The following is a 24,262-nucleotide window of genomic DNA, read 5'->3' as shown; positions in this document are numbered from 1 at the left end:
CACTCTCACCTCGCTTGGCTCATAAGACGAGGAGTGCGTAGAGATACTCGCACTGAGCTGAGCTCTCGTGAAGGGGCCTGGGCAGTCATCGCCACACTGGGGACCAGGGTGTCGGATTGACAGCGGCGGAGTGCTTGGCCCCAGACAAAAGAGTGAGAGTCACAGGAGAGAGAAACAGTGTGAGGTGGACCAGTCTGACAAGACAGTACGGAGTGTGCCGGGGAGTTGACACCTAGTGGGGGGCGAGCCTTGAGCGAGCAGGTGCTGTACAGAGCTGGAGGAGTGAGTTCTGGTGCCCCGTCGAGGTGCTGACTGCACTGCCTTGGCTGATCAGCTCCCAGGGTCACGCTGTAGGAGTCCCAGGAGCCCGGTGTGCATAGTGGTGGTGCTCTGACAGGGATATTGTCATTCCAGCGCTTACGGAGAGGGTCGGACAGAGGTTGAAGGGGCGCTCACCCTAACCATAGTGGGATGGCTGCAGGAGGTGGCGCGCCGGCACCGGTCTTGACTTGGGAAGATCTAAAGGACATATTCCAGGAGATCAAGGCGATATGTACGGACATCCAGGCATCCATCTGTAACCTTAAAGGCCGCATAGATAACCTCGAGGACAAAATGGAGGGGATGGAGAACAATCACTTACAGATGGACCTCCTCGATATGAAATACGAGACACGCTTGACCGATATGGAGATGAGGGAGGAAGAAACGCTCCTGAAATTGGACGACTTGGAAAACAGGGTTCGTCGTAATGACCTATGCATCCTCGAAGTCGGAGAGCAGAAGGGGGGGAAATAGCAGCTGAGGTGGGGAGGAAGGTACAAGGACTGATCAGTCGGCTCTTCTCCCTGGAGGGTGGCAAGGAGCAATAGTAGTCCACTTCCTGAAAATGGAGCTCCTGGAGAAAGCGAAGCATCTGGGGAGCTTCCAGTACAAGGAAGATACAATCCGAGTGTTCCAGGACCTATCAGGTTTCACTCTGTCCCACCGCAGAGACTGCCACCCCCTCACACAGAAGCTGACTGAAAGGGGCATTCGGTACAGTTGTTCCTTCCCATTCGCCCTGTCATTTGAGAGAGGAGAGGCAGACTATTGTGTGACCAGTAGTCAGGAGGCAGCGCAGGTGCTCCAGGTCATTAAGGGTGAGGTACTGAATGAAGACCAAGAAGGAGCCGAGGCCGCACAGGTGAAGCAGCGCGGGCCAGTGGGTCCTCAAAGTACAAAGAAGATGATGCTGGGTGCCTGGAAATTGAAGAAGCTTAACACCCCCCATAGAAGAAGCCTGGAGATCTTTGACTAAGGGAAGTGGTATGCTAAATATTGTAGAGAAGGGGGATGATGCTGTGCTAGTGGGAATATCCGGAGGGAGCTGAGGGGGTAAGCGAGATGATGGGCGGGCGATTGCCTCTGGTGGCCCATCGTATGGTGGGAGTCTCGGAAAGGGGTTAGTTCTTTGCTCGGGGCAGGGGTGGGAGGAGTTGGGAGTTGAGGGAAAGGGGGTCAACGTGGGTGAAAAGATGGAGGACACTGCAGCACTATGGGTTGAGTGGATGGGAGGTGTGTTGATGCGTCCAGGTGACACATCCTGAGAACGTGGCCCTGAATTCGCCCACCAAGCACTCACTGTTGGGAAGGGAAATTCGACATTGTGACGTCAATGTTCTGTTGGTGCAGAAGACAAGGTTGATTCAATGGGAGGAAAGGTGGATTCCGGCAGCCCATTTTGGACAGGCTTGCTGCGCCTCGGGTCCCTCCAAGGGGGAGGAGTAAGCATTATTTACAACCGGAGAACCCAGATAGTGGACCCATTGGTTTGGAGGAGGTCTGATGGGAGGGCTCTGTTGATCGCTGGGACCATTGATGGAGTATGGGTGTCCATTGCCTTAATATATTGCCCAAATGTAGGACAGATGCAGTTTTTACGGGAGACCATGGGGGAGATATTGGATCGTGTAGAGGGCTTACTGTTAGTGGGGGGGGGGGATTTCAACATGTGGGCAGACCGGGCCTTGGATAAAAGCGACAAACAGGTCCTTATGGGAAGCGGGGAGGGGCAGTCCGATGGAGGACTTACGGGCTATATGTCAGACATGGGGTTGATTGATGTATGGAGGAAATTTCACCCGGGGTAAAAGGGCTTTACATTCTTCTCCCCTGTTTATGGCTCTCGAACCAGGATCGATTATTGGCTCGTACATCAGAGAGACACCGGTAGGGTCTCCACCAGTGACCACTCTCTGATTAGTTGGTTGGACCACGACATTGTTACTATGGGCATAGTTCTGAACGGATTGAGGCCCCGAGGCTTGCTTTGGCGGTTCAACGATGTCCTGTTGAAGGATGTTGTCTTTGCAAGAGAATTGAAAGAGGCAATTGAAGAGTTCTTTCACTTTAATGACACGGGGGAGGTGGAACTTGACATAACATGGGATGCAGCTAAGGGGACCTGGACGGGCCTCCTTATTCGGGAGGGCACCTCCAAGAAGAGAGTTAGGACCCTGCTGGTGGAGAAACTTAGGGGGAAATATGTAAACTAGAGAAGTTGGAAGGCAAGGGGGTAGGAAAGAGGGAAGAGGATTTGAAGTTGGCAAGAGAGAAGCTTCACAAGTGGAAATATTTAGGGGTGGGGAAGGTGATCTCTGGCTTGCAGTTCCTGAAACAGAAATATTATGAGAAGGGGGACAAGGCCGATGCCCTATTGGTGGCCAGGCTCTGGGGTCAGGAGGCAGAGAGGTGGGTATCGGGAGTCATGGACACAGACGGGTGGCTACGCTGCCTAGCGGGCGATATGGTACAGGAATTTGCCACCTTCTATGAGCATCTCTACGGGTTGGAGGGAGAGAAGGAGGATGATGAATTGCAGAGGTACATGGGGGAGGTATCCCTCCTGGCACTTTGGGGTGATGAGAATAGTGCGCTGGAGAGACAAATTACACAGGAAGCAGTGCTGAAGGCAATTGGGGGGCTAAGGTCGGGGAAGGCACCGGGTGACGAGGGGTACACAGTTGGGTTCTACAAAACCTTTGTGGGATCTCTTGCCCAACATCTGACGACTCTGACGACCACTGTAATTAAGCCTTCACATGTAACAGCGCCTCCATGCCCCTGGACTGTTTGCGCGCTATATAAATCCAAATAAATCAAAAATATATATATCTGGTGAAATTATTTAACAACATATTGGATACAGGGAGGGCCTCCTCCATCTTTCGGGAGGGCATTGATAACGGTCATACCAAAGGCAGGTAGGGACCCAGAAAGTTGCAAGTCGTACCGTCCCATCTCCCTGCTTAACGTGGGCGCTAAAATCTTTACCATTGTACTGTTCATGCGGATGGAGGGACTCATGCCAATGTTGGTCCACTCAGACCAAGTGAGGTTCATTCAAGGTAGACAAGGGACCGATACCCTGCGTAAAACATTTAATCTTATTGAGGCCTTAGTGGGTAAGCTAGTCCTGGTGGCCCTTGACGCCGAGAAGGCTTTTGATCGGGTTGACTAGAGGTTCCTATATGGGGTATTACAGAAATGTGGGTTTGGTGATCGGTTCCTTAAGGGGATAGGGGCACTATATGCAGCCCGGTTAACGGGCAACTGCAGGACTTTTTTTTAAAGTTTTTTTTTTTTTTTTTTTTTTGGAGAGGGGCACAAGGCCGGTTCCCCCCCTATCCTGTTAACAAAGGAGCTGCTGGCGGAGCGGCTGCGGGTGGCCCAGCGGGTTGGAGGGCATGAGGGTGGGCGGTATGGAATTTAAATTGGGGCTCTATGCAGACGATGTGCTGCTGCACCTGGTGAACCCCACCAGCTCTATCTCCCCCATCTCTGTCAATAATTGAGGAATACGGGTGGTTTTCGGGCTTCAGGGTCAATACGGGGAAGTCTGTGCTTTTTCCCTTCGCGGTAGACTGCCTCAGAGACGTCAAGGTGCTCAGACTCTTGTGTCTACAGATACAGTGCGACAGCATTAGATATCTGGGCGTCACTATTGTTAAACCAGGGGAGGACTTGGGTGGGGCCAACTACATCCCCCCCACCCCCAACTCCCCACGCCTTCGATTATTTGCGGAAATGACATCCTGGGGTAAGGGACCGCTGTCGTATATGCGGAGGGCTTAATGCTATAAAAATGAACCTCCTCCCACGAGTATTGTACCTGTTCCAAATGCTGCCAGTCCACGCCCAGAGATACTACTGAAAGAGGCTATGTCCCGTATGCTGAAATTCCAAAGGACTGTGGCAGTGTGGGACTTCCAGACCTGATTTTGTATTATAGGGCGGCACAACTTAGAGCAATGGTCCCTCATTTGAGGGAGGACCCGGGGAGACAGTGGGTTTACCTGGAAAACCAGCATATGCTCCAAGCAACTGTGGGGGAATGGCTTTGGGTCACAAGGGGGAAGCTCCGGAGGAGAATTCGAGAACACCCAATACACGAGGGTGCACTGGGATGTGTTGAGCATGGGTGGGAGGGCGAGAGGGATCACCACCTGGCCATCCCTGATGAGTCATATTTGGGCCCCCCCAGTAAGGGATAGCATACAGAGGTGGCGAAGTACCAGTCCTGGTTAGAGTGCAGGGTCGCCAGAGTGGGCCAACTGCGGAAGGGAGGAGAATTTATAAGTATCCAAGACATGGAAGCGGCCCTGGGTATAGGTAAATTATTGGGAATTTTTACAGTGGAAAAGTGGAAGGAGCGAATACAGAGGGACCTCATGCCGGTGGAAAAGGTGCTGGATGGGCATACGGAAATGAAGGGCCTCATCTCCCGTCTTTATGGGGCTTTGCTGGAACCAAGGGGGGAGGTGGTACAGGGTCTTCGCTGTAGGTGGGAGAGGGACCTGGCTGCGGAATTGGACAAACGTCTATGGCAACAGATGTGTAGGAGGGCTTTTAAGACATCCATATCATGCCAATATAAGCTCCACGGGGTGAAGTTAATGCATTGCTGGCAGTACGACCCGACACGCCTATCTAAGATGTTTCGCTCAGTGAGACCCCAATGCTGGCACGGATGTGGTAACGCAGCAATCTACTAGAACATGTGGTGGGACTGTCGCAAAGTACGGCTATTCTGGGCCGAGGTCCTGGGATGGATCAAGGACGCTGGGGGAGGGGAGCTCAGGCTCCACCTGGTTCTATTTGGTCTAGGGAAATGGGGGGACCAATGGCATGCATCCTCCAGATTCATGCACTTTCTTCTTTTGGCGGCTCGTGCCTGCCATGCTAGGTATTGGAAGAGGACAGCCCTCCCCATTCTGAGTAAATGGTCCAATACAGCAAAGGCGATATATTTGATGGAAAAAATTACTGCAGCGATTCATGGAGGAGCATCCGTAGAGGCCGAGTGGCAACAATTTTGTAACATGTTTGGATGAGATGGAGGAAGGCGAAGGGATTATACTGTAAGACTTGGCCTGGCCCGGACGGTGAATGAACATTAGGCGCACATCAAGGGCTGCAGTGGGGTCGACTTGGAGATCCCGGAACCACTCAGACATTGGGTAATTGGGCGCAGTTTGGAATTTCAGACTTAAGTATAGGGATTCCCTCAGGGTGGAGGTGAGGCATGGGAGGGGAGAGGAGGAGAGGGCAATTTGAAGGGAAAGTTGCAACAACATAATTGCCTGTAGAGGGCCTCACCTTCATGTTGGTTTGAGTTATTGAAAGGTATTGGTTGTTTTGAAAATCAATCAAATTCAATTTACAAAAAAAAACTACCGATAATGGTTGATTTGGCAAATTGGAAAAGTGCTCAATCTTTGGAAATCTTTGAAGGGTTAAACCAACCACAAATTAATATCGCTAACTCTCGCTATCCAAACCAGGCCAAGCACAGCCCCAACAGGTACTCCGGTTTTCTGCCCTTTCTCCATCATGGGGTCTGGCATGGATTCACATGCTCATGAATATTCCCCGTCGTCAGGCCGGGAATCCTCAGTAAAGAAAAAATCGGTATCAGTTTCGTTTCTGATCTGTCTTTCTCAGTAGTAACCAATCACTGGTCTCTGGGTCATGCTGCCCCCAGCCAATGACTGCCCTCTCCCTAAGCCCCGCCTCCGGCAGCCATCTTCAGATTTTTACCGCACGCTCAAGTGTTGGGAGTCCTCGTGTTTAGCTCTCGAGCTTTTGCTGCGTTTTTACGTTTTTTCAAAAAGAATTTCTCATTTTTTGGTCAAATAGAGCCTCAAGCTCCACCGTCTCTACATCCGATTAACGGGTATCCGTGTCGGATTTCTTTCTACGCCCCTCAAGGGTGAAGATTTCGTCGCGTTACGCTTCTTGGGGGATTCCAGATGTTTCTGCGGCCTACCCGAACATGGCCCAGGAGAAAGGAAGCTCGACGCCCGGAAAGCTGTTCAGGGTTTGCCCTGGATGCCAGCTACAGAATGTGTTCAAGGAGGACGAGCATTCGAAATGTCTCTACTGCCTTCATGAGGACAAAAGGCACGTGGAGAAGGACTGTGCGTTTTGCAGGAACATGTCGGAACGGACCATCGGGGACCGACACCTTCGTCTCTCCAACTGGCTGGAAGGAAGGAGTCCGTCGGGTGAGAAGAAGAAGAAGAAGAAGTCTGAGTGGTCTTCTAAGTCCTGTGAGGGCGCCCGGCGACGGGGGCCTAACAGAAGGCAAAGCACCGCGGGCACTAGGAGCGCTGAACGGTCGGGCTCTTCGGCTGCCAGTCAGGGCGCGCCTTCCCCGGCACCATCAACCACGAGCCAACGCTGGGCTGTCCAGGAGGTCTGCTGGGAGCAAAAAAATGAGGACTGAGTAGGCTGCAGCGTTTTCTGTGCCCGCCTCGAATTTCCTCAGGCACCCCACTGGAGAGAGCACATTTGTTTTGCTCCCAGCGGACCTCCTGGACAGCCCAGCCATCCTTTCCAGGATCCCCATGCAGCCTGCCACCGCTGCCCTACTAAGAGGACAGATACTATTCAGTAGCACATGAAGATCGATCTTGTCCTGAAGAAGATGGTCGGTAATTACTCACGAACCATCGAAACCGGTCGACCTCACCTGTTGTGGCTTCACCACAACATTTTATGATACCCCCAAGACCAGCAGGGGTTACTGCATGAAACTGAAAAAAACCCAGAAAGCATGGGCTTTTCCAGCACATCCCATAACTAGTGGGATAGTGCATTTTTAGTGAAAATTTGGTATCACCTAATCCACCCTCCGGGAAACCACCCATTTGCAAGGAACTTTCGAGTCATCAGGGTGAATAAAACTACATGACAATCCCGATGCCTTAGTTTCAAAGCAAATGTCTTTGTCAGGATGTTTTGGCACTACTTCGTCATAAGCTTTATCCCATCACAGTACTTTGACCTTCTACCTGGTTTACTCTCATACCAGGTTTACCACTTCTACAACACATTGTTTTTGTTCTGGTGCACTTTTACCAGAACAGAACCAATGGTTACCAATTCTCGCTGTCTGGTATACTCTCCTGCCAGCCAAGATAAACTACTGTAGTTCACGGTATGGGTATATTCTCCTGCCCAAACAGAACCCTCTGCATCATCCATAAGGCTATCTGGGGCCGAGGACCAATCTGTCTACAAATTGCTCTCAGCAAATACTTTCCTTCCAGATCTTTACCCTCCTACAGGTCCAACTCTCTCTGTGTCAGGCGCTTCTCTAAGCAGCAAGCTGGTGGCAGAACTCTCTCCTTGGCTGGATCCCTCCTCTGGAACAGCCCCCTCTTCCTCTCCGTCTACAGTGAACTGCCCAGACCAGGAAGCACTGAGGCAAATGATATAGAAGTGTGAGTTACAAGTTGGAAAGTCGAAGTGGTCCTGGGGAGGTCTGAAGAAAAAGCCACGCACATGCGAAAGTCTTCGACATCAGGAAATGGTCCGAGCCCTACAGAGGGCAACCAAAGGTGTAATAGTTAGGGGATGGGAACCCATAAAGGAGGTGAATGAAGCTGGGGGAAGGGAACCCAAGTAAGTGTTTTGTTTTGCTGTGAAAGGTCTGAGCCCGATTGAGGGGGAACGATGTGAACTGTTTGGTGAGCAGTGTTTGAAAATTGGAAGGAAAGAATTTAATGTGGAAGGCCAAGTAGGCCTCGATCCACATATTGAACTGCCTTTGTGTTAAGCCCGAGCCAGAGTATGTCATCTTGCCTACAGGGAATACCTTACTCCGTGCTGTCCAACGTGGGGAGGAGAGCTGACTCAGCCACATTTATTCCTTATATTTCAACACTTACTTTTCTTTACATACATATTCTCCTTTTCACATTATTGCACAAGGTATAGGGCAGACATTGGGTTTTTGTTAGTATAGGCCATTTTGATTTGATGGACACAACTAGGACTGTTTTATTGTTTGATAGTCAAGACTGCTCCCATCTTAGCTATAGGGCAAAGTAGGAGTTTCTCCAACCTCATTGAAGCTTCATTAAAGGTTTTACAAACTATAACTTTTGTGTCTGTCATACGTGTGATACCATGCCTCCTGTACTTCTTGTTGCACACTTGCAGTTCTCAATGACATGAGGCATAGTAAGATCGTTGTCTTGTCCTCCCTTTGTTCCCCCACCCTCCCTGTGCCTTGTTGCACCTTGGAACACTTTTGTATAGGAGCATAATAAATAACCAATCAATCTATCAAAACATATACAGACTAGTGGAAAAGCTTGTGTCCAGATTAATGTCCGTAAAGGAAGACATTTTCAGAGTGTAAATACATATGAAGTCAAATAAAGTTTAAAATGTTCATGAAGAATATTATGGATATAATACATACCAAGAAATGTTACAATGAATAATTACATAATACATAAGTACACTGAAAAAAGTTATTTATTTTGTTAGAAAAATGGTGCTTAATCAAATGAATTTCTGTTTTTAAATGTTTTTTTCTTAAATGTGTATATTGTCTTAGTGTGCCTTTTCTGCAGGTAATTGTAAGTTATCATTGTTGAAATACACATTTTGTTCGCCTGGAAGATGAACTTAAAGTCTAAAGCAACAGCCCCTTCTAGCAGTAACAAGCATTCATCTGGCCTTTTATTATATAGTATGATATGGTGTGGGGCCAATATGTATCCAAGTGCCTGCACTTATCAATAGGGTATCATTTTCTGTATGTTAAGCAGAGCTGTTACTTGGAAGAATATTTACAGCTCATTGAAAGTCCATTCCAAAGAGCCCTGTCCCGTTTACCATTAGCCGCGGTCAAGGCTCGATGGAATAACAATTATACAGATATATGCCTGTTTTGCTATGACAAGATAATGGGCCTCATTACGAGTCCGGCGGTAATTGAGGCGGTAAAACCGCCTGGTTACCGCCGGACTCGTATTACCATTCCGCCTCCGTGATTCCTGGAATTACCGGGGCATTACAACACCGGTGTCCAAGGAATTCCAGAGGCGGAATGGGGTAAATCCCCATTCCCGTTGAGTCCTATGGGACTCAACGGGAATGGGGGATCATGGAAACACCGGCACCATCTCGTGATGGTGCCGGTGTTTCCCCGTCCGCCTGCAGGCGGGCGGTGGTAAACCGGCCAGGTCAGACCTGGTGGGAACGTCACCTACCGCCTGCAGGACTCGGGATCGGGCGGTCCGGAATTAACAGTGGCAGCGGGTTTACCGCCACTGTAATTTCCGGACCGCCCGACCTGTAATGAGGCCCAATGTCAGCAATATGCCGATATTAGACAATGAAATGTAAATTCCTGTCTATCAAGTAAAGGCATTGACTCACTGATTGTGGTGGAAGAGTTCTGCAAAAGGACAAGTGCAATGGGTATACTTTTTGCAGTGTCTAACTATTTACAGATGGCCTGGAAGAGAAGAGGTTTGTGTATTTATTGCCATAACAAGTGATGGGCAATGTTAATGTTGGCTCTTCAAATGCCCGTTTTAACAGTAATTATCATTACGTATTAGGGAAGAACTAGGAAGGTATCAGGGATTGTTGTCCGAGTGTCCAGAAAAACATCCCTTGATGCAGATTGTATATACAGTATTTTATCATGTTTTATTTATACTTTTTGTATAATGTATACATTATGCTATTTGTTTGTTTTACTTACTGATTTGTACATATTAATGGTATTGTAATGGAAAAGTTTGTATGTATTTTGTTCAATACTTCTTTGGTTATATACTGAAATAAAGTATGATAATGGTGGTGATGATGATGATAGTATGAGACAAGACCATAGAGGAAGAAGATTTATCCAACACAGTGTAGGACCCAAGCCTGGTTACAATACTTAATATCCTTCAATTTCCAATAACCAGTACTGGAGGGAAGGAGAAAGTCTATTTTTAACAAGGGGCTGTACAGAAATAAGTAAATCAAATATCAATATTAAGACTCGATATTTTCTGTTGCAAATTTATTTATTTATTAGAATTTATAAAGCGCAGAAAGCGGCCCTGGTGCATCGTGGCGCTGTTACAGCAGTGCTTAATTAGTTGCACAGAAAAAAGTGAGGAGCACCTGCTGTGGTTCTTGGTTACATTGAACCTGTTACCAGACAGGTGAGAGAAACTATGACAGAAGGTGGCAGTTACACAGACAAGTAAAGTGCCGACATACAGGCAATAGGGTTGAGGTAACAGACCGAGGGCTGGCATGCAGAAGATCTTAAGGGTGCAGGGTGAGTGGTTACCACACGCAAAACACCATTTGAGACTCCCGTTCCTCATGTGGAGGTAGAGCGTGCTGGGCAGAGAGTATTGGGTGAGCTAGTTGAAGAGTTCTGTTTTGAGCGATTTGCGGAATGCTGGATACGATGTCTCATTTCGAAGAGTTGTCGGGAGGGCGTTTCAGTATTTTGGAGCAAGGAGCGTGAAACGGGGCCCTCCTGCTTTGGCCCTTTTGAAGGTGGGGATTTTTAGTTGGTTGGGGTAGTGTGTCCTTTTGGGTCTGGAGGAGGTTGCTCTAGTGGTTTTCGTCTACCAGGGAAGGGGGAGCTGTGAGGGAGAGACATTTGTGTGTTAAGGACCGAGTCTTGAAGAGAATCCTTTCTTTGACTGGCAGCCAGTGTGCCTTTTTGTCTGGCACTAGCAATGTGCTCTATTTTAGGAATGCCAAGGGCAGCCCTAAGCGCATTTTTATGTATGACTTGAATCGGTTCAAGTTTTTGGAGGAGGTGCCAGCAAATAAGACATTACAGTAGTGTAATTTGGCTCCCATGGTGGCTCTGGCACTGGAGAGGCAATTTGTCACGCATAAGTATGGTTTGACCACATTTATTAATTTAGTCGTGAAGGAGGCTGAGGACCCAATGGCGCTGACTTGGCGAGTCATTGAAAGCGTGGAATCAATGTATACCCTAAGGGTTTTGACTGCTACTGAAACAAGAATTTGGGAGTTGTCAATGCTGGACAACTTGTTCTATTTGTCAAGCTTGTTGAGCGTTTCATTGGGGCCTACTATGAGGAGCTCAGTTTTATCCCCATTGAGGCATAATCCATTGGCTGCCATCCATGCTTGGATGGTGGAATAGATTTTGCAGAGTGCTTCTGCATCCGTTTCATAGGAGCCAGTGAGAGGAAGGAGCACTTGGATATCGTCAGCATAGTTTGTGTATGCTATGCCGAGATTGTCCAGATCGTTGAAGAGCAGTAAAGAGATTGTATAGTGTAGGAGATTTGCATAGCCTTGTTAGACTCTGCATTGTAAGGTGGTAGGATTAGTGCAAGCCTGTTCTGAGAATACCTTCATGGCTCTCCCTTCAAGGAAGGAGGTAACCCAGGCAGTAGCTTCATGCGAGAATTGGGCTGAATTGATGAGTGTTGAGTGGTCCACCAAGTCAAATGCTGCAGATAGGTCGAGAAGGAGGAGAAGCACAGGCTTTCCTTCATTCATTATTTCACCTAATTGGTTCTTAAGGTCTAGGAGGGCAGTTTCGGTCCTGTGACCAGGGCGGAAACCTGACTGCCTTTTCCCAAGGATATTGTTAGATTCTAGGAAGTGTTGGATTTGATTGTATGCAGCTTTATCCAGGATTTTTAACAGAAAGGGCACAGAGGTAATGGGTCTGTAGTTTGTTGACGCCGGGTCTAAGGATGGTTTCTTCAGAAGAGGGTGAACCCAAGCCTCCTTCGGGCATGATGGGATCGTGCTGGAGGCGAAAGAGGCATTTATGAATGCTGTTAGGAAGGGTGTTAGAGTGTCTGCGCAATCTGTGATAAGATTAGCCGGGCAGATAACACGCTTACAGTTGGTTGGTTTTATGTTTTTCAAGGTGGCTAGTACTTCTGATTCAGACACATCTCTGAAGGTCAAAAACATATTTTCTTGTGTGGAGTGGGGGTTGTCAGATGGTAGCGTGGGCAGGTCAGATTTAGGCAAGGCAGCGAGGTCTTATTTGATTTTGCTCTGTAAGCGTTCAATTTTGTGGAGCTTGGGAGACTGATACTCGTACATCAGGATTAATCTTTTAGGAGATCTTCTTGGGTGCTAATTTCTGAGGTGGTTATGTCATTAAAAATGCCAAATGGTTCTTTCGATTCAGATTTGGCATTCGCAATTCACGAGTTATAAGAGGCGGATTTGGCTGCTGTGGTGATTTTCCTGTACTGGGCAGCAAGTTTCTTGTATTCTAGTAGGGTGTTTTCTCGTGGATTAGATTGCCAGTTGCTGAGTGCTACGCGTTTGTGGGAGCTTAGTTCTTTAAGTTGCGTTGTGAACCAGGAATTGGCATTTAGTTTTTGATTAGCTTTCTTTTTTTCCGCGAGGGCAGTAGGGTCCCGGGAGAACGAGGGCTTGAGGGCGTATATCTAGGAAGGACAGGATATTGTTTTTTGTTATTTTATGTGCACTTCTGACTAGAGCAGGTGGCAACGGAGTGATAGGTATATTGGTTTTAAGGGTGGCGGGGATGGAGAAGTGGATAAGGTGGTGATCTGTCCATGGACAGGGGGTGCTAAAGCTGATGTCAGCGTTGCAGTTATGGAGTGCTACCCAGTCTAGAGTGCATCCTTTAGAGTGAGTGGGGATCGGGATTCCAGGCCTGGCACAGCATCGCCGACGCCGTCAACCACGAGCCAATGCTCCGGCTCGATGAAGAGGAAGTCAAACAACCCGGGTAAGCTTTGGGAGAAGTTTCGATCGGCTCTGACGGAGAAAGCCAAGGGGGAACAAGGCGTTGACCCTCCCCCCCACGGGAAAGGCCTCAGACGCACCCAAGGTCGTGAAGGCCCAGATTAACCAGGCTAAGGCTTCGATTGAGGGAGTGGTAGCGTCCCTGGTGCAGAACGCAGATGCGGCCCCAGTGGAGACGACCCCCAAGCCAAGAGTTTCTGTGCCCGTCCGGAGGGAATCGTCTTTCCAGCCTATCGATAAGACCCCTGTGATGCCCCTGGCTGAAAAGAAGGTGGAGGCACGATAGTCCTGCTGGGCTCAGATATCTCCTCCGAAGACGAACCTGCGGGCCTCATGGCAGTGCTGGACAAAAGGTTTGTCGAGGTCAAGTCTTACGGGAAGTACTGACTGACTGGCTGGAGATGTGGAAAGCGACGAGGGAACAGACAACGAGCAGCAGATGTCGGAGGACATCTTACTAGCCCTGCACACCCTGTGCTCAGAAATGAGGTCAAGGATGCCCTTGTCGCCTGCGGGCGATCCAGCAGCGCCTGGACCGTCAGGAAGCCCTCCACCCAAGCAGAGGCGAGTCCATCCACCCTGCCATCCTTTACCTCCATCCCCTCCGCCGGGGACGAACGACGACGGCGGCGACCACCCCAGGCTTTTCCGTCCGATGAAATTGGCTCGTTCCACGCCATGATAGCTAGCCCTCAGAGCTTTTTCAGCTGCGCCCCGAAAAACAGAAGGAGGGATTCCTTTATCAGCGACAAAAGGCCAAGAGGAAGACTATGCTCTCGGTCCCGCAGTTGGACGACATCTGGGACGAAGGGCTGTCCCTCCTGAAGAACCTATCCTCCGCCCCGGCGAAGAGAGAGACCAGTATGAGAAGAAATACCGGGTTCCAGACTGCCCCCATGTGCCTCAGAGCGCAGCCGTCCCCGGACTCGGTAGTCTCCGCGGCGGCCTGGAAAAAATCAGCAGGGGCGGCGGCATTGACCAGAAGCTGGATTCCATGGGACGTCACATCATCGTGTCGGCGGCGACGACCATTAAGCTGGCCAATGCTCTCGCTATCGTGGCTCGCTACGATAGGGAGCTGTGGTTTAAAATACCCCCCCGGCCCCTTCCTGGATTTCCTCCCAGATGACAAGAGGGCAGAGGCCCTTGAAATCTCACAAGATGAGGTGGCTTCGGACCATGCCATCACGGTGGCCACGGACATTGCCGACACCGGCTTCCGCCAGATGGGCAACAGCGTTTGCCTTCGCCGGTGTGGTTGGCTTCTGTCAGGACGTACAGGCGAGGGTACTGGACATGCCCTTCGACGGGGACAACTTGTTCGGCAAGACAGTGGACGAGTCACTGCAGGCCATCAAGGCAGACACCGAGACGGCCTGTGCCTTGTGCACACCAACGACGACCGCAGTCCTTTCAGCCCTCCGGAGGCAAGCAGGGTGCCTCCAAAGGATTCGGTGGCAGTTCTTCTTCATACCGTCAAGCGTCCCGTTCCTTGTTCCAGGAGGCATACAGAGGCCGCAGCAAGGCCGGAGGACATCGTCGTCATCACCAGAGGGGCCAAGGTGGTAAGGCCCATCCACCCCAGTGGGAGGCCAGATGGCAAACTTCGGCGTGTGGAAGTCCATCTCCACCGACCGTTGCCCTGGCCCACGGACACACCCTGGAGTTCCAAAGGAAGTGTCCCCGTTTTCCACCGATGGCCAGAAAAGAAAACCACATTCCTACTTCTAGAGGTACGAGCAATGCTGAAAAAGGGCGCGATAGAGCTTGTCCCAAAGGGGCTCTGGCATATACTCGCGGTACTTCCTCGTCCGAAAGAAGATCTGCGCCGCCTCAACAAATACTTAAAATCCCAGAAATTCCAGATGGTCACCCTTCAGCACGTGCTGGGACAGCTGCAAGAAGGGGATTTCCTGTCGTCGAAGGGGATTTCCTGTCGTCGCTGGACCTGGAGGATGCCTACTTCCACATCCCCATACACAAGGGGCATCGAATGTTCCTGCGCTTTGTGGTCCAGGGGCGGCACTACCAATTCAATGCCCTCCCCTCCCCTTCGGTTTGAAGTCGGCCCCAAGGTCTTCACCAAGTGCCTGGCACCGGTGGCTGCGCCTGCAGGGGATCCACGTCTACCCTTACCTGGACGATTGGCTCATCCAAGCGAAGTCAAGGGAACTTGCCGTCGAACACACAGCGACGACCGTCCGCCTGCTCACAGAACTGGGGTTCTCGATAAACTATGCAAAGTCCTGCTTGGTGCCATCACAGGACGCTCTGTTCCTGGGAGCCAGGCTCAACGCTGTGACGCGACTGGCTTCACCGTCGGAAGAGAGGATAAAAGCCATCCTGGGCAAGGTACAACGGCTGTTGACCATGGAAGTTGCCAGGGTGAAGTCCATCAAGTCCCTGTTCGGCATGATGTAGTCCTGCATCTACCTCGTCCGGCTGTGCAGGTTGCGGATGCGGCCGCTGCAGGTGTTCCTCAACGCCCGTTGGATACAAGTGGCGGGAAGCTTCGAGGACGAGATCGCCCTCAATGAGATATTCGGTCGAGCGATCCAGTGGTGGGGAACCTACGCGCATCTAGCAGCGGGCATGGACTTTCAGACCCCAGCGCATCAGGAGACAGTGATGACGGACGCCTCCCTGGAGGGATGGGGCGCGCACACCAGAGATCTCCACGCAAGAGGTCTTTGGCTCCCAGTGGAGAGGTCGCTGCACATCAACATCCTGGAGCTCCGGGCCATGTTTTGGGCCCTCAGGTCCTTCCTTCCATCCCTCAAGGGCAAGGTGTTGCGGGTCTTCACTGACAACACCACCATGATGTTCTACATTCGGAAGCAGGGGGCACCAGATCCCCGCCCCTCTCCAGAAGTGCAGGACCTGTGGCACTGGGCCGTCGCCCAAGGGATGTTCCTGGTACACTTTCACCTGGCAGGAGTGAAGAACACAGCCGCCGACTCACTCAGCAGGGAGCTGCGCTCTTGCCACGAGTGGGAGCTTCAGCAGGATCAAGTGGATCTTCTATTCCGACGATGGGACGATCCTCAGATTGATCAGTTTGCGACTGCGACGAAAACCAAGTGCCAGAGGTTCGCCAGCAGGTTTCCCCAGCTGGGGAGCATGGGAGATGCATTCTCCTTCCCCTGGGACGGCCTGTTCCTGTTCCCACCGCTTCTTCGACTCATCAGTCAACTGACGGTCCCGGTGAAGGATGATCCTCGTCGCACCGGGGTGGCTGAGGCAGATATGGTACCCGGACCTTCTGGACATGTCAGCGTCCCCTCCAGTCAAGCTTCAGGCAGACACAGATCTTCTCGCCAGGGAAGGAGGCGCGATCCTGCACCACAACCCCGGTTCGCTGAACCTGCAGGCCTGGCTCCTGCAGCACTAGAGCTCGGAGGCTACGAGATCCCGGCGGACTGCAAAAAGGTACTTGCTAGAGCTTTCTAGACTCTTTAAGTGCTATGGACATGAATGGAAGAGGTTCACCGTCTGGTGCCGTGCACAGAAGATAAACCCTCTACGAATTACGGCCTCTCAGATGCTGCTGTACTTGCAGTCACTGGCCAAGGCGGGGCTGGTGCACGCCTCCATCAAAACTCATCTGGCGGCTATCTCCCGCTAGACCACTACTCCTGGATGGTCATCACTGTGATCTCATCGCCTGGTGAAGGAGTTCATGAAAGGACTTTTCTGCTCGTTTCCGCCAGTGAAAGCACCGGCCCCGGCGTGGGAGCTCAATGTGGTGCTGACTAGACTCATGGGTCTGCCGTTCAAGCCTTTGCATTCGGCGCCCCTGAAATTCCTGTCGTGGAAGGCGGCGTTTCTTGTGGCCATCACCTCCGCACGACAAGTGGGAGAGATCCAGGCCCTCTCCTGTAAGCCTCTGTACCTGACATTCCACGAGACAAGAGTCATGCTGAGGACGCACCCCTCCTTCATGCCCATGGTGCCATCGGACTTCCATCTCAACGAGCCCCTGGTGCTACCTGTTTTCTTCCCGTCGCCGGCTAAGAGGATTTTGCACTCACTGGATGTGGCTAGAGCGCTGAAGTTCTACGTTGACCGAACTAAGGATTTCCGGAAGACATCACAGATGTTTGTGAACCTTGGCCCTGTGAACCAAGGGAAGGCCCTCTCCAAGGCTTCCATTTCCAGGTGGCTCTCCAGCTGCATCACCCATTGTCACCGGTTGGCAAACCGACTGTTGCCTGGCCGTCCGAGAGCCCATTCGACAAGAGCGATCGCTGCAACTAGGGCGTTCCTGTCTGGTGTGCCCCTGCTGGACATCTGCAGGGCTGCTACGTGGAGGTCGATGCGCACCTTCACGTGATTCTACTGTGTCGACTGGGATTCCAAGGAGGAGTCAAGAGTCGGCCAAGCAGTGCTGCGCAACCTGTTCACTTGAAGGTGAGCCTGGTGAGGAGGTAAGAGATGCTTAATGTTGAGCCTGCCACCTCCCGTGGTTGTGCATGTGTGTACTGCTATGTATTCTTGTATTCATGAGCATGTGAATCCATGCCAGACCCCATACTGGAGAAGGAACAAGTTACTTACCTGTAACTGTTGTTCTCCAGCATGGTTCTGGCATTGATTCACATGCGAACCCTCCCGCCTACCCCTCTGCGGCTCTTCTCTTGGTCCTGCTGCCAGTTTACGTGCTACCAAATCTGAAGATGGCTGCCTGAGGAGGGGCTTAGGTAGAGGGCAGTCATTGGCTGGGGGCAGTATGACCCAGAGACCAGTGATTGGTTATTAGGAGAAAGACAGTTCATAAACGAAACTGAAACTGATTTTTTTCTTTACCGAGGATTCCCAGCCTGATGACGGGGAATATTCATGAACATGTGAATCCATGCCAGACCCATGCTGGAAAACAGTTACAGGTAAGTAACTTGTTCCTTATCCCCTATTGGGGAGTTGATTTGTCTGATCGAGAGGGAATCCTATGAGCCACTCCCCCACCTTTAGCGAGCAGTCTGTCCTGTCGGAGTAGTGTGTATCCTGGTGGGAGGGCTATGGAGATGGCTGGCCCTGCTGCTTCATGTAGCCAAGATTCTGTGTTAGCGAGAGAATCAAGATCTAAGTTTAGAGTAAATTATGGATCTCAGAGGCGTGTGCAGGGAGTGAGCGTACATTTAGAAGGGCTTGTTGGATGGGCGTGGTGTTTGGTTCGGGGTTGGATAGTAGTTTAGGCGGTAAGATGTTTAGTTCTTTGCTGGTGGACTGGGTAGTAAGGAGAGTATAGTTGGTGTTGTCTGGTTAAGATGTGCAGGCCTTATGTTTATTGGCAGTGGTAAGGTGCGTAGTACGCATGCATAATAGGCAGTTCCTGCTGGCAGTAGGGGTAGGGTGTGTAGGATGCGTGTTAGCCTCCGTGTAGTCGATCATCAATGAGCGTTTGTGAGCAACGTTATCTTTGGTGTGAGGGGTGGTGTGTATGTTCTGAGCATGCAGCTTGGTCTGGAAGCTGAGAAGGGGGGGTAAGGAAGGGCGTGGGTGTAATGTCTTGTGAGTTGGGGGGTATGCGGGCCATAGCTAGGTTGTTTAGGATATAGCTAGTCAATGTGCAGCAATCAATATTTTGCACAGATATGCAGGGTGAGACAGTCGGTATTTCTAGGCAGCTAGGGTGCGGAATCAATATTTTGCACAAATATGCAGGGTGCAGCAGTCAGTATTTCGGTATCCCTACAAAATATCCCCACCAAAAATATTGCCATACATATGGCTATTTGTCTCACCATAGGCAATATTTTTAGGGAGGATATTTTGTGGGAGCGGGAGTGTCCCCCGCACATTTTAAAATAATGCAGGGGTTGTGGGGGTGTCCCCCGCAGGGTCCATGGGTCAATATCACTGCAAAAATATGGTGATATTTTTGTATCGCAATATTTTTGCAGAGATATTAACACATATAACCAGTATTTCTAGGCAGCTAGGGTGCAGCAGTTACTATTTCTCCCAGATATGCAGGATGAAACACTCAGGGTGAATAGGAATGTGTGTGTATTCGGCATGAGCATGCTCATGGCAGGAGCGGTGATGTGAGCAAAGGTAGGACGTGCCTCGCGGATGCCAACTGTGGGCCCGATACTTATTGGGGGGAATTGGGTCATGTGCATCACGTAGGCGATTTGCGGCGAGAGTATGCAGAAGCATTGGGAATAGTGGAGTACTGCACAAGGAATACATGCCCTCAGGTGGAGAGAAAGGACTGAGGTCCCTAAACCTAGTGGTTGTGGTGGGTGACAGAGCAATATACCACCGAGGCTTCACATTTTCATTAGCTCTACCTGGCGAAATGTCTAACATTGAGGCTGGGGAAGAGAAATAAGAGTCATTTGGTTGAGGTAGTGAGACAAAACTGTTGGGAGGTCCTGTCTTGTCAGAGAAACGCATATTGTTTCATTTACGATTTAGTTAAGTTTGTGAATTTTGGGAAGTGGCATTAACCTGGTTATTTGGTAACCTCGTGTCCTCTTCTTTCTGCAGGCACGGGGGAACAATGGTGACTTATGGAGGAATGTCCAAGCAGCCCGTCACAGTCCCAGTGGTAAGTGTTTGTTCTTGAGCTATTTCAGATTACTTCCCTTGCGGAGCTATACTCTCTGCAACCACCCACGTCGCTACTGAAGTGGCCAGCAACGTTTTCATGGATGGATGGATGGATCAGTTTGGTATAACCACCTGTAGTTGGTGCTGGTGGATATTGGTTCTCTGGCCAAAACTTAACATTTCACAACAGCAACCTGTAGATGTCGGAGAAATATCTGAAATGTGTGCTGTAGGACCTTAGCTGAAGTGTTTTCACAGATTAATTATGATTGATTTGGCCACAATCCTACAGCCTTTTCAGAGGCACCAACATGTGAGAATGGCCCCATTTTTCTTTGGGGCTTCCGGCCTCCATGCTTGGAGAGGCCGAGCTTTTATGTAATAGTGTTCCACTTGGACTAGTTTCTACTTTGGAAGATTAATGTGTCTTCTCTGTCTGCACTTTCCACAGAGCGCCTTAATCTTCAATGACGTGACACTGCGTGGCTTCTGGGTGACCCAGTGGAAGAGGGACCATGCTCTAAGTGAGTAAACTGTGCAGTTACTTCCCCTGGTCATGAGTGAGACCAGCAGTTCTTCTCTAGCTTCGTCTTGTCGTGAATGTCGTTCTCTAAGTAAATGCACTGGCTCGGCACTCGCTACTCATTGTATGGGAGTACCATGCTCTGAGTGAGCTCCTCCTTGTGTGAGAAGGGCATGCGTCACCCCTGTTTCAAATAGAGCTTGTTCAGGTTGGGTTTATGGGCTATGCACCTGGAAATGGAGAACGCACACACACCATGTTTAAATGCATGTTTATTCAATGTCTATGCATAGCCGGTCACAGCGAGTAGAGCGCTCCCTTTGACATCCGTGCAGAGCTTGCTAACGCAGGTTCGAAACCCGGCGGGGCCAAACTCAGCCTTTCATCCTTCCGAGGTCGATAAATGAGCACCACACAGCATGGGTAATAATAAGCAGCGCTCAGATACCTGAGGGTTCGTAGCGGTATAAAAATGCCAAATTATTATTATTATTGTGATTTACTGTATTTTTGCTAGAGGCCATGGGAAGTAGGACTGCTCTGTGAAACCATGAGAGGAGTTCCCCTGAATGGTGAATGCAGAGAGTAATAGGCATTGCCTCCTCACTCCCAACCTCTGGCAGGGGAACAGTTGATGTTTAGAGAACTGTTGGGAGATGGAGAAGAAATTTTGAGAAAGTAGAGCCTCTCATTGGGGGGTGCGGACTACTGCCTCGGATGGACAGCAAAGCCTAAAAAGTGCACACCATGCAAAGAAGCAGCCTGTGCGGGGGATTACGAACTGCAAGACTGGCAGCAGTGAAGAGCCGCTGTGTGCACACTGTGAAAGTGAGCGGGAGGGGTCGCAGGGCAGCTACAACAATCTGATGCGGGAGCCATCTGCTGACTACAGCGAAACCTCATTACCCATTTGACCAAGCATGGAGCCGACTGTGATCGCTCGAAGGCCACATCGCTCATGAGTTGGAGAGGAAGGGCCCAAGTCTCAGGCTGCTGTAGTGTAGACTAGCAGCTCAGAGAGGGACCGATTTTGGATCCGCTCACTCCCTAGGTTCTGGGCAGTGAGTGAAGCAGGCAGCCCTAAGAGGACAACAGCGGAAACAGTCCTCTGTGAAGCAGCACTCCCACCTGTATAGGTGGTTTCCTGCCCAGCGTTTGGGTCGCTTCATGGGTGTCATGGCAACATGTGCCATGGGCGCTGAGTGGTGAGAGGACCAGGGAGGAGATACGTGGTTTTATGATGTCAGTGAGGAGCATCGGGCAAAAAGCAGGCCAGTAGGGCAGGCACACTCACCTTAAGCGCTGGATGGCCATTCATTGGCAAGATGAGTAGGCCATGCCCAATGAAGTGCCTCCAGCCAGCACAGCGGCTGAAACTGTGTGGACCATGAGGCAAACTGCCTATTTAAGTTAAACTTGACTGGGGACCGTTAAAGGCCATTGTTCAAATTATGTACGGTTAATGTTCAAGCTCACTGCTGCTGTTAGCATTGTGGTCCTTTGGCTCTGACGTTAAAGCACAAGTGTGATAGGTAGACTGTGGGTGTCTGCTAATAGGCGTGCAGTCACTCAAGAATGGCCTGTAGGCTGCGTGCCAGCTTCAGCAATGTCCTATGTGCTCCCTTCAATCCCTCAGAATGGAACAAATACTGTGTGGGAGATGTAGCCAGGGCCTTCTTTGGCAAACAGAAATTGATGACACCGAGCTAAGGTGCAAAGATCATGTCTGGTGGGTGGAACATTGCTCTACATAGGAAAGGTTAAAGGGGAATTTCTCACTCAATCTCACCCTCCATGTTTCCCCAGAGGGGAGCCCTTCCCTGTGAGGCTTGGGATGTGAGCCTGTTAAACAACAATCCCCCTACGGTTTAAGGATTGCAGAACCTCACAGGGAGAGGCTCCCCTCATGGGGACATGGACGCCCATTCCCTGATTAAACTCCCTAACGCTCTTACCTTTTGAAGCCATGCAATCCTCAAGGTCTTCCAAGAACCAACCTGAGAAGACTACTGTCTTTTATTGTAATACTCTCTCCTTTCCTTATATAAAACATGACAATACCAACATAAGGAGAAACGCAAATGAGTTACGCGAAGAGGAAGATTGAAGGAGTGATGCAAAGCACTCCTTTTTTAAGTATCGACAGTACTGAGAAGAGGTGGCCCCAAGGAAGCATAAATAATACCTCATTATTGCAGAAGAGGGATTCTGGCACTCCGCTGGGGAGGAGCCAGCTACATACCATAAAAAGCAAGAAGGGACTTACTGAAAAGAGAACCTGGCATGAAGCCTGTCAACCCTGTGAGGATTGACATTCTCAGCCCTGCGCTGTATTTTGTACTTTCCCTACATGCATCCACCGGATTGACACTCTCAGCCCTTTGCTGTATTTTGTTCTTTCCCTACCTGTATCCAATGGATTGACACTCTCAGCCCTTTGCTGCACTTCCTATTGTCCTGGCCTGTTTGATGTAGCCCCCCGTACCATGAGGTGAGGCTTTTTGTACCGGCCTATTTGATGTTGCTCCCCGTACCATGAGGTGAGGCTATTCCAATCTGGGCACCCTTCCTAATGTTGCAGTTGACCTATTTGTACCTGCCTGTTTGATGTAGACCCTGCATCATGCAGTGAGGCTTTCCTAATCTGTGCGCCTAATGTTGCATTTTACCTATTTGTACTTGCCTATTTGATGCAGCCCCGTACCATGAGGTGAGGCTTTACCAATTTGTGCACCCTTCCTAATGATGCTTCTTACCTATTTTTACCTGCATATTGGTTGTAGCCACCGTACCATGAGGCGCAGCTCTGCCAAAGCATGCTTCCTTTAACTTGTCAATTTGCACTTCATGTACCTCGAGCCGTGATACCTCAGGGTCTTGGGCACTGTTATAAATGCTAAAATAAATAAATAAATCATAGCATTAGCGCATTCCGCTCTGACCGGCACTCCCTCCTCCCCCAACTCCTTTGAACTTCTTGTTACTGCACTTGCACAATCCGAATGTCACAAGGCCTAGTGGGACGGCTTTTGTTATTATTCATCCCGGTTTATTTTTATTTTTATTTTATTTATTGGGCATTTGTATGGCGCCTATACACAAGTTTTTCCAAGTGCCACCAGACGAAGGGGAAAAAACAACAATAACTGTCCTACTGGGGCTTGTGACATTCAGTCTGTGCAAGTGCAGCAACAATAAGTGCAGAGGGGAGCGGGGACATGGAGGAAGGGCTGGGGTAAGAGAGAGGCGGAGGGGGGAAGTGCAGGATGGAGGTGCCCAAGGGTCTGGGCAAGTGCTGAGGATAGCCCAAGGAAGGCAAGTGCTGGGGGAAGCCAGGGGTAGAGAACAGCTAGTGCTGGGACAGGGTGGACCAGGATCCGGCTGGTTTGTGAAGGTTGCCCGAGGCCAAGTGCTGAATTGGTTTGCTGGGGTAGACCGGTTGAGCAGGGCCTGGCCCCAGTAAGACTCATAGGGGACCAGGTACTAGTCGCAGCGGCAGGGGGAGCATTAGCACAGGATGGGGAAAGAGGAGGAGGAGGAGGAGGAGGAGGAGGAGGAGGAGGAGGAGGGGGAGAAAAGGAAAGTCTTGAGAAGCTTCAGGAACATTAGAAGATCTGGCTCAAGTCTGAGAGGGGCAGGGAGGCTGTTCCAGAGGGAGCCTCCTGCCGGAGAAAGAGATCAACCCCCCCCCACTCTGCTTGCCGAAACGTCTGATCAACAGAGAGTTGGAGCTAGAGGTCCGAAGGACTCCAGCAGGGAGGTATTTGGGGAGAGAAAGTTGGATGTAGTGGGCCCCCAGGCCCCAGAAATCTTTGTGGATGATGCAGAGGGTCTTGAATTTGATCCTTGCAGTCACTGGGAGCCAGTGGAGAGAGGCCAAGGATAAGTCGTGCAGTCCTCTTCCGGATTAGTTGAAGATGCTCGTAGGCTAGACTGTTATGCCTTGCAGAGACTGCTGGCATAGTGATTTATGGTGACCATTACTGACATAGATAGGTTGTCACAACTATGCCAATAATGGTCACTGTGTAATTCACATGCATGAAGATGCTGCCACAACCTATCTATGCCAATAATGGTCACTTTAAATCATATGCATGAAGT

The 24,262-nt window shown here is 50.3% G+C and overlaps 1 protein-coding gene across 1 annotated transcript in view; it reads left to right on the top strand.

Annotated features, from left to right (window-relative positions):
• The window catches only part of MECR (mitochondrial trans-2-enoyl-CoA reductase), a 184,523-nt gene that overhangs the window by 139,127 nt on the left and 21,134 nt on the right, over nt 1-24,262 (top strand). Inside the window, exons 8-9 of the mRNA XM_069623014.1 lie at nt 19,573-19,633; nt 20,087-20,159. Coding sequence (XP_069479115.1) covers nt 19,573-19,633; nt 20,087-20,159 — 134 coding nt within the window. The remainder of the gene's footprint in view (nt 1-19,572; nt 19,634-20,086; nt 20,160-24,262) is intronic.

This window comes from Ambystoma mexicanum, chromosome 11, assembly GCF_040938575.1.
Source record: "Ambystoma mexicanum isolate Mex_15411 chromosome 11, UKY_AmexF1_1, whole genome shotgun sequence".
Lineage (NCBI taxonomy): Eukaryota > Metazoa > Chordata > Amphibia > Caudata > Ambystomatidae > Ambystoma > Ambystoma mexicanum.
The sequence above is the reverse complement of the archived record's forward strand: the minus strand, read 5'-3'. Positions and strand labels throughout refer to the sequence as shown.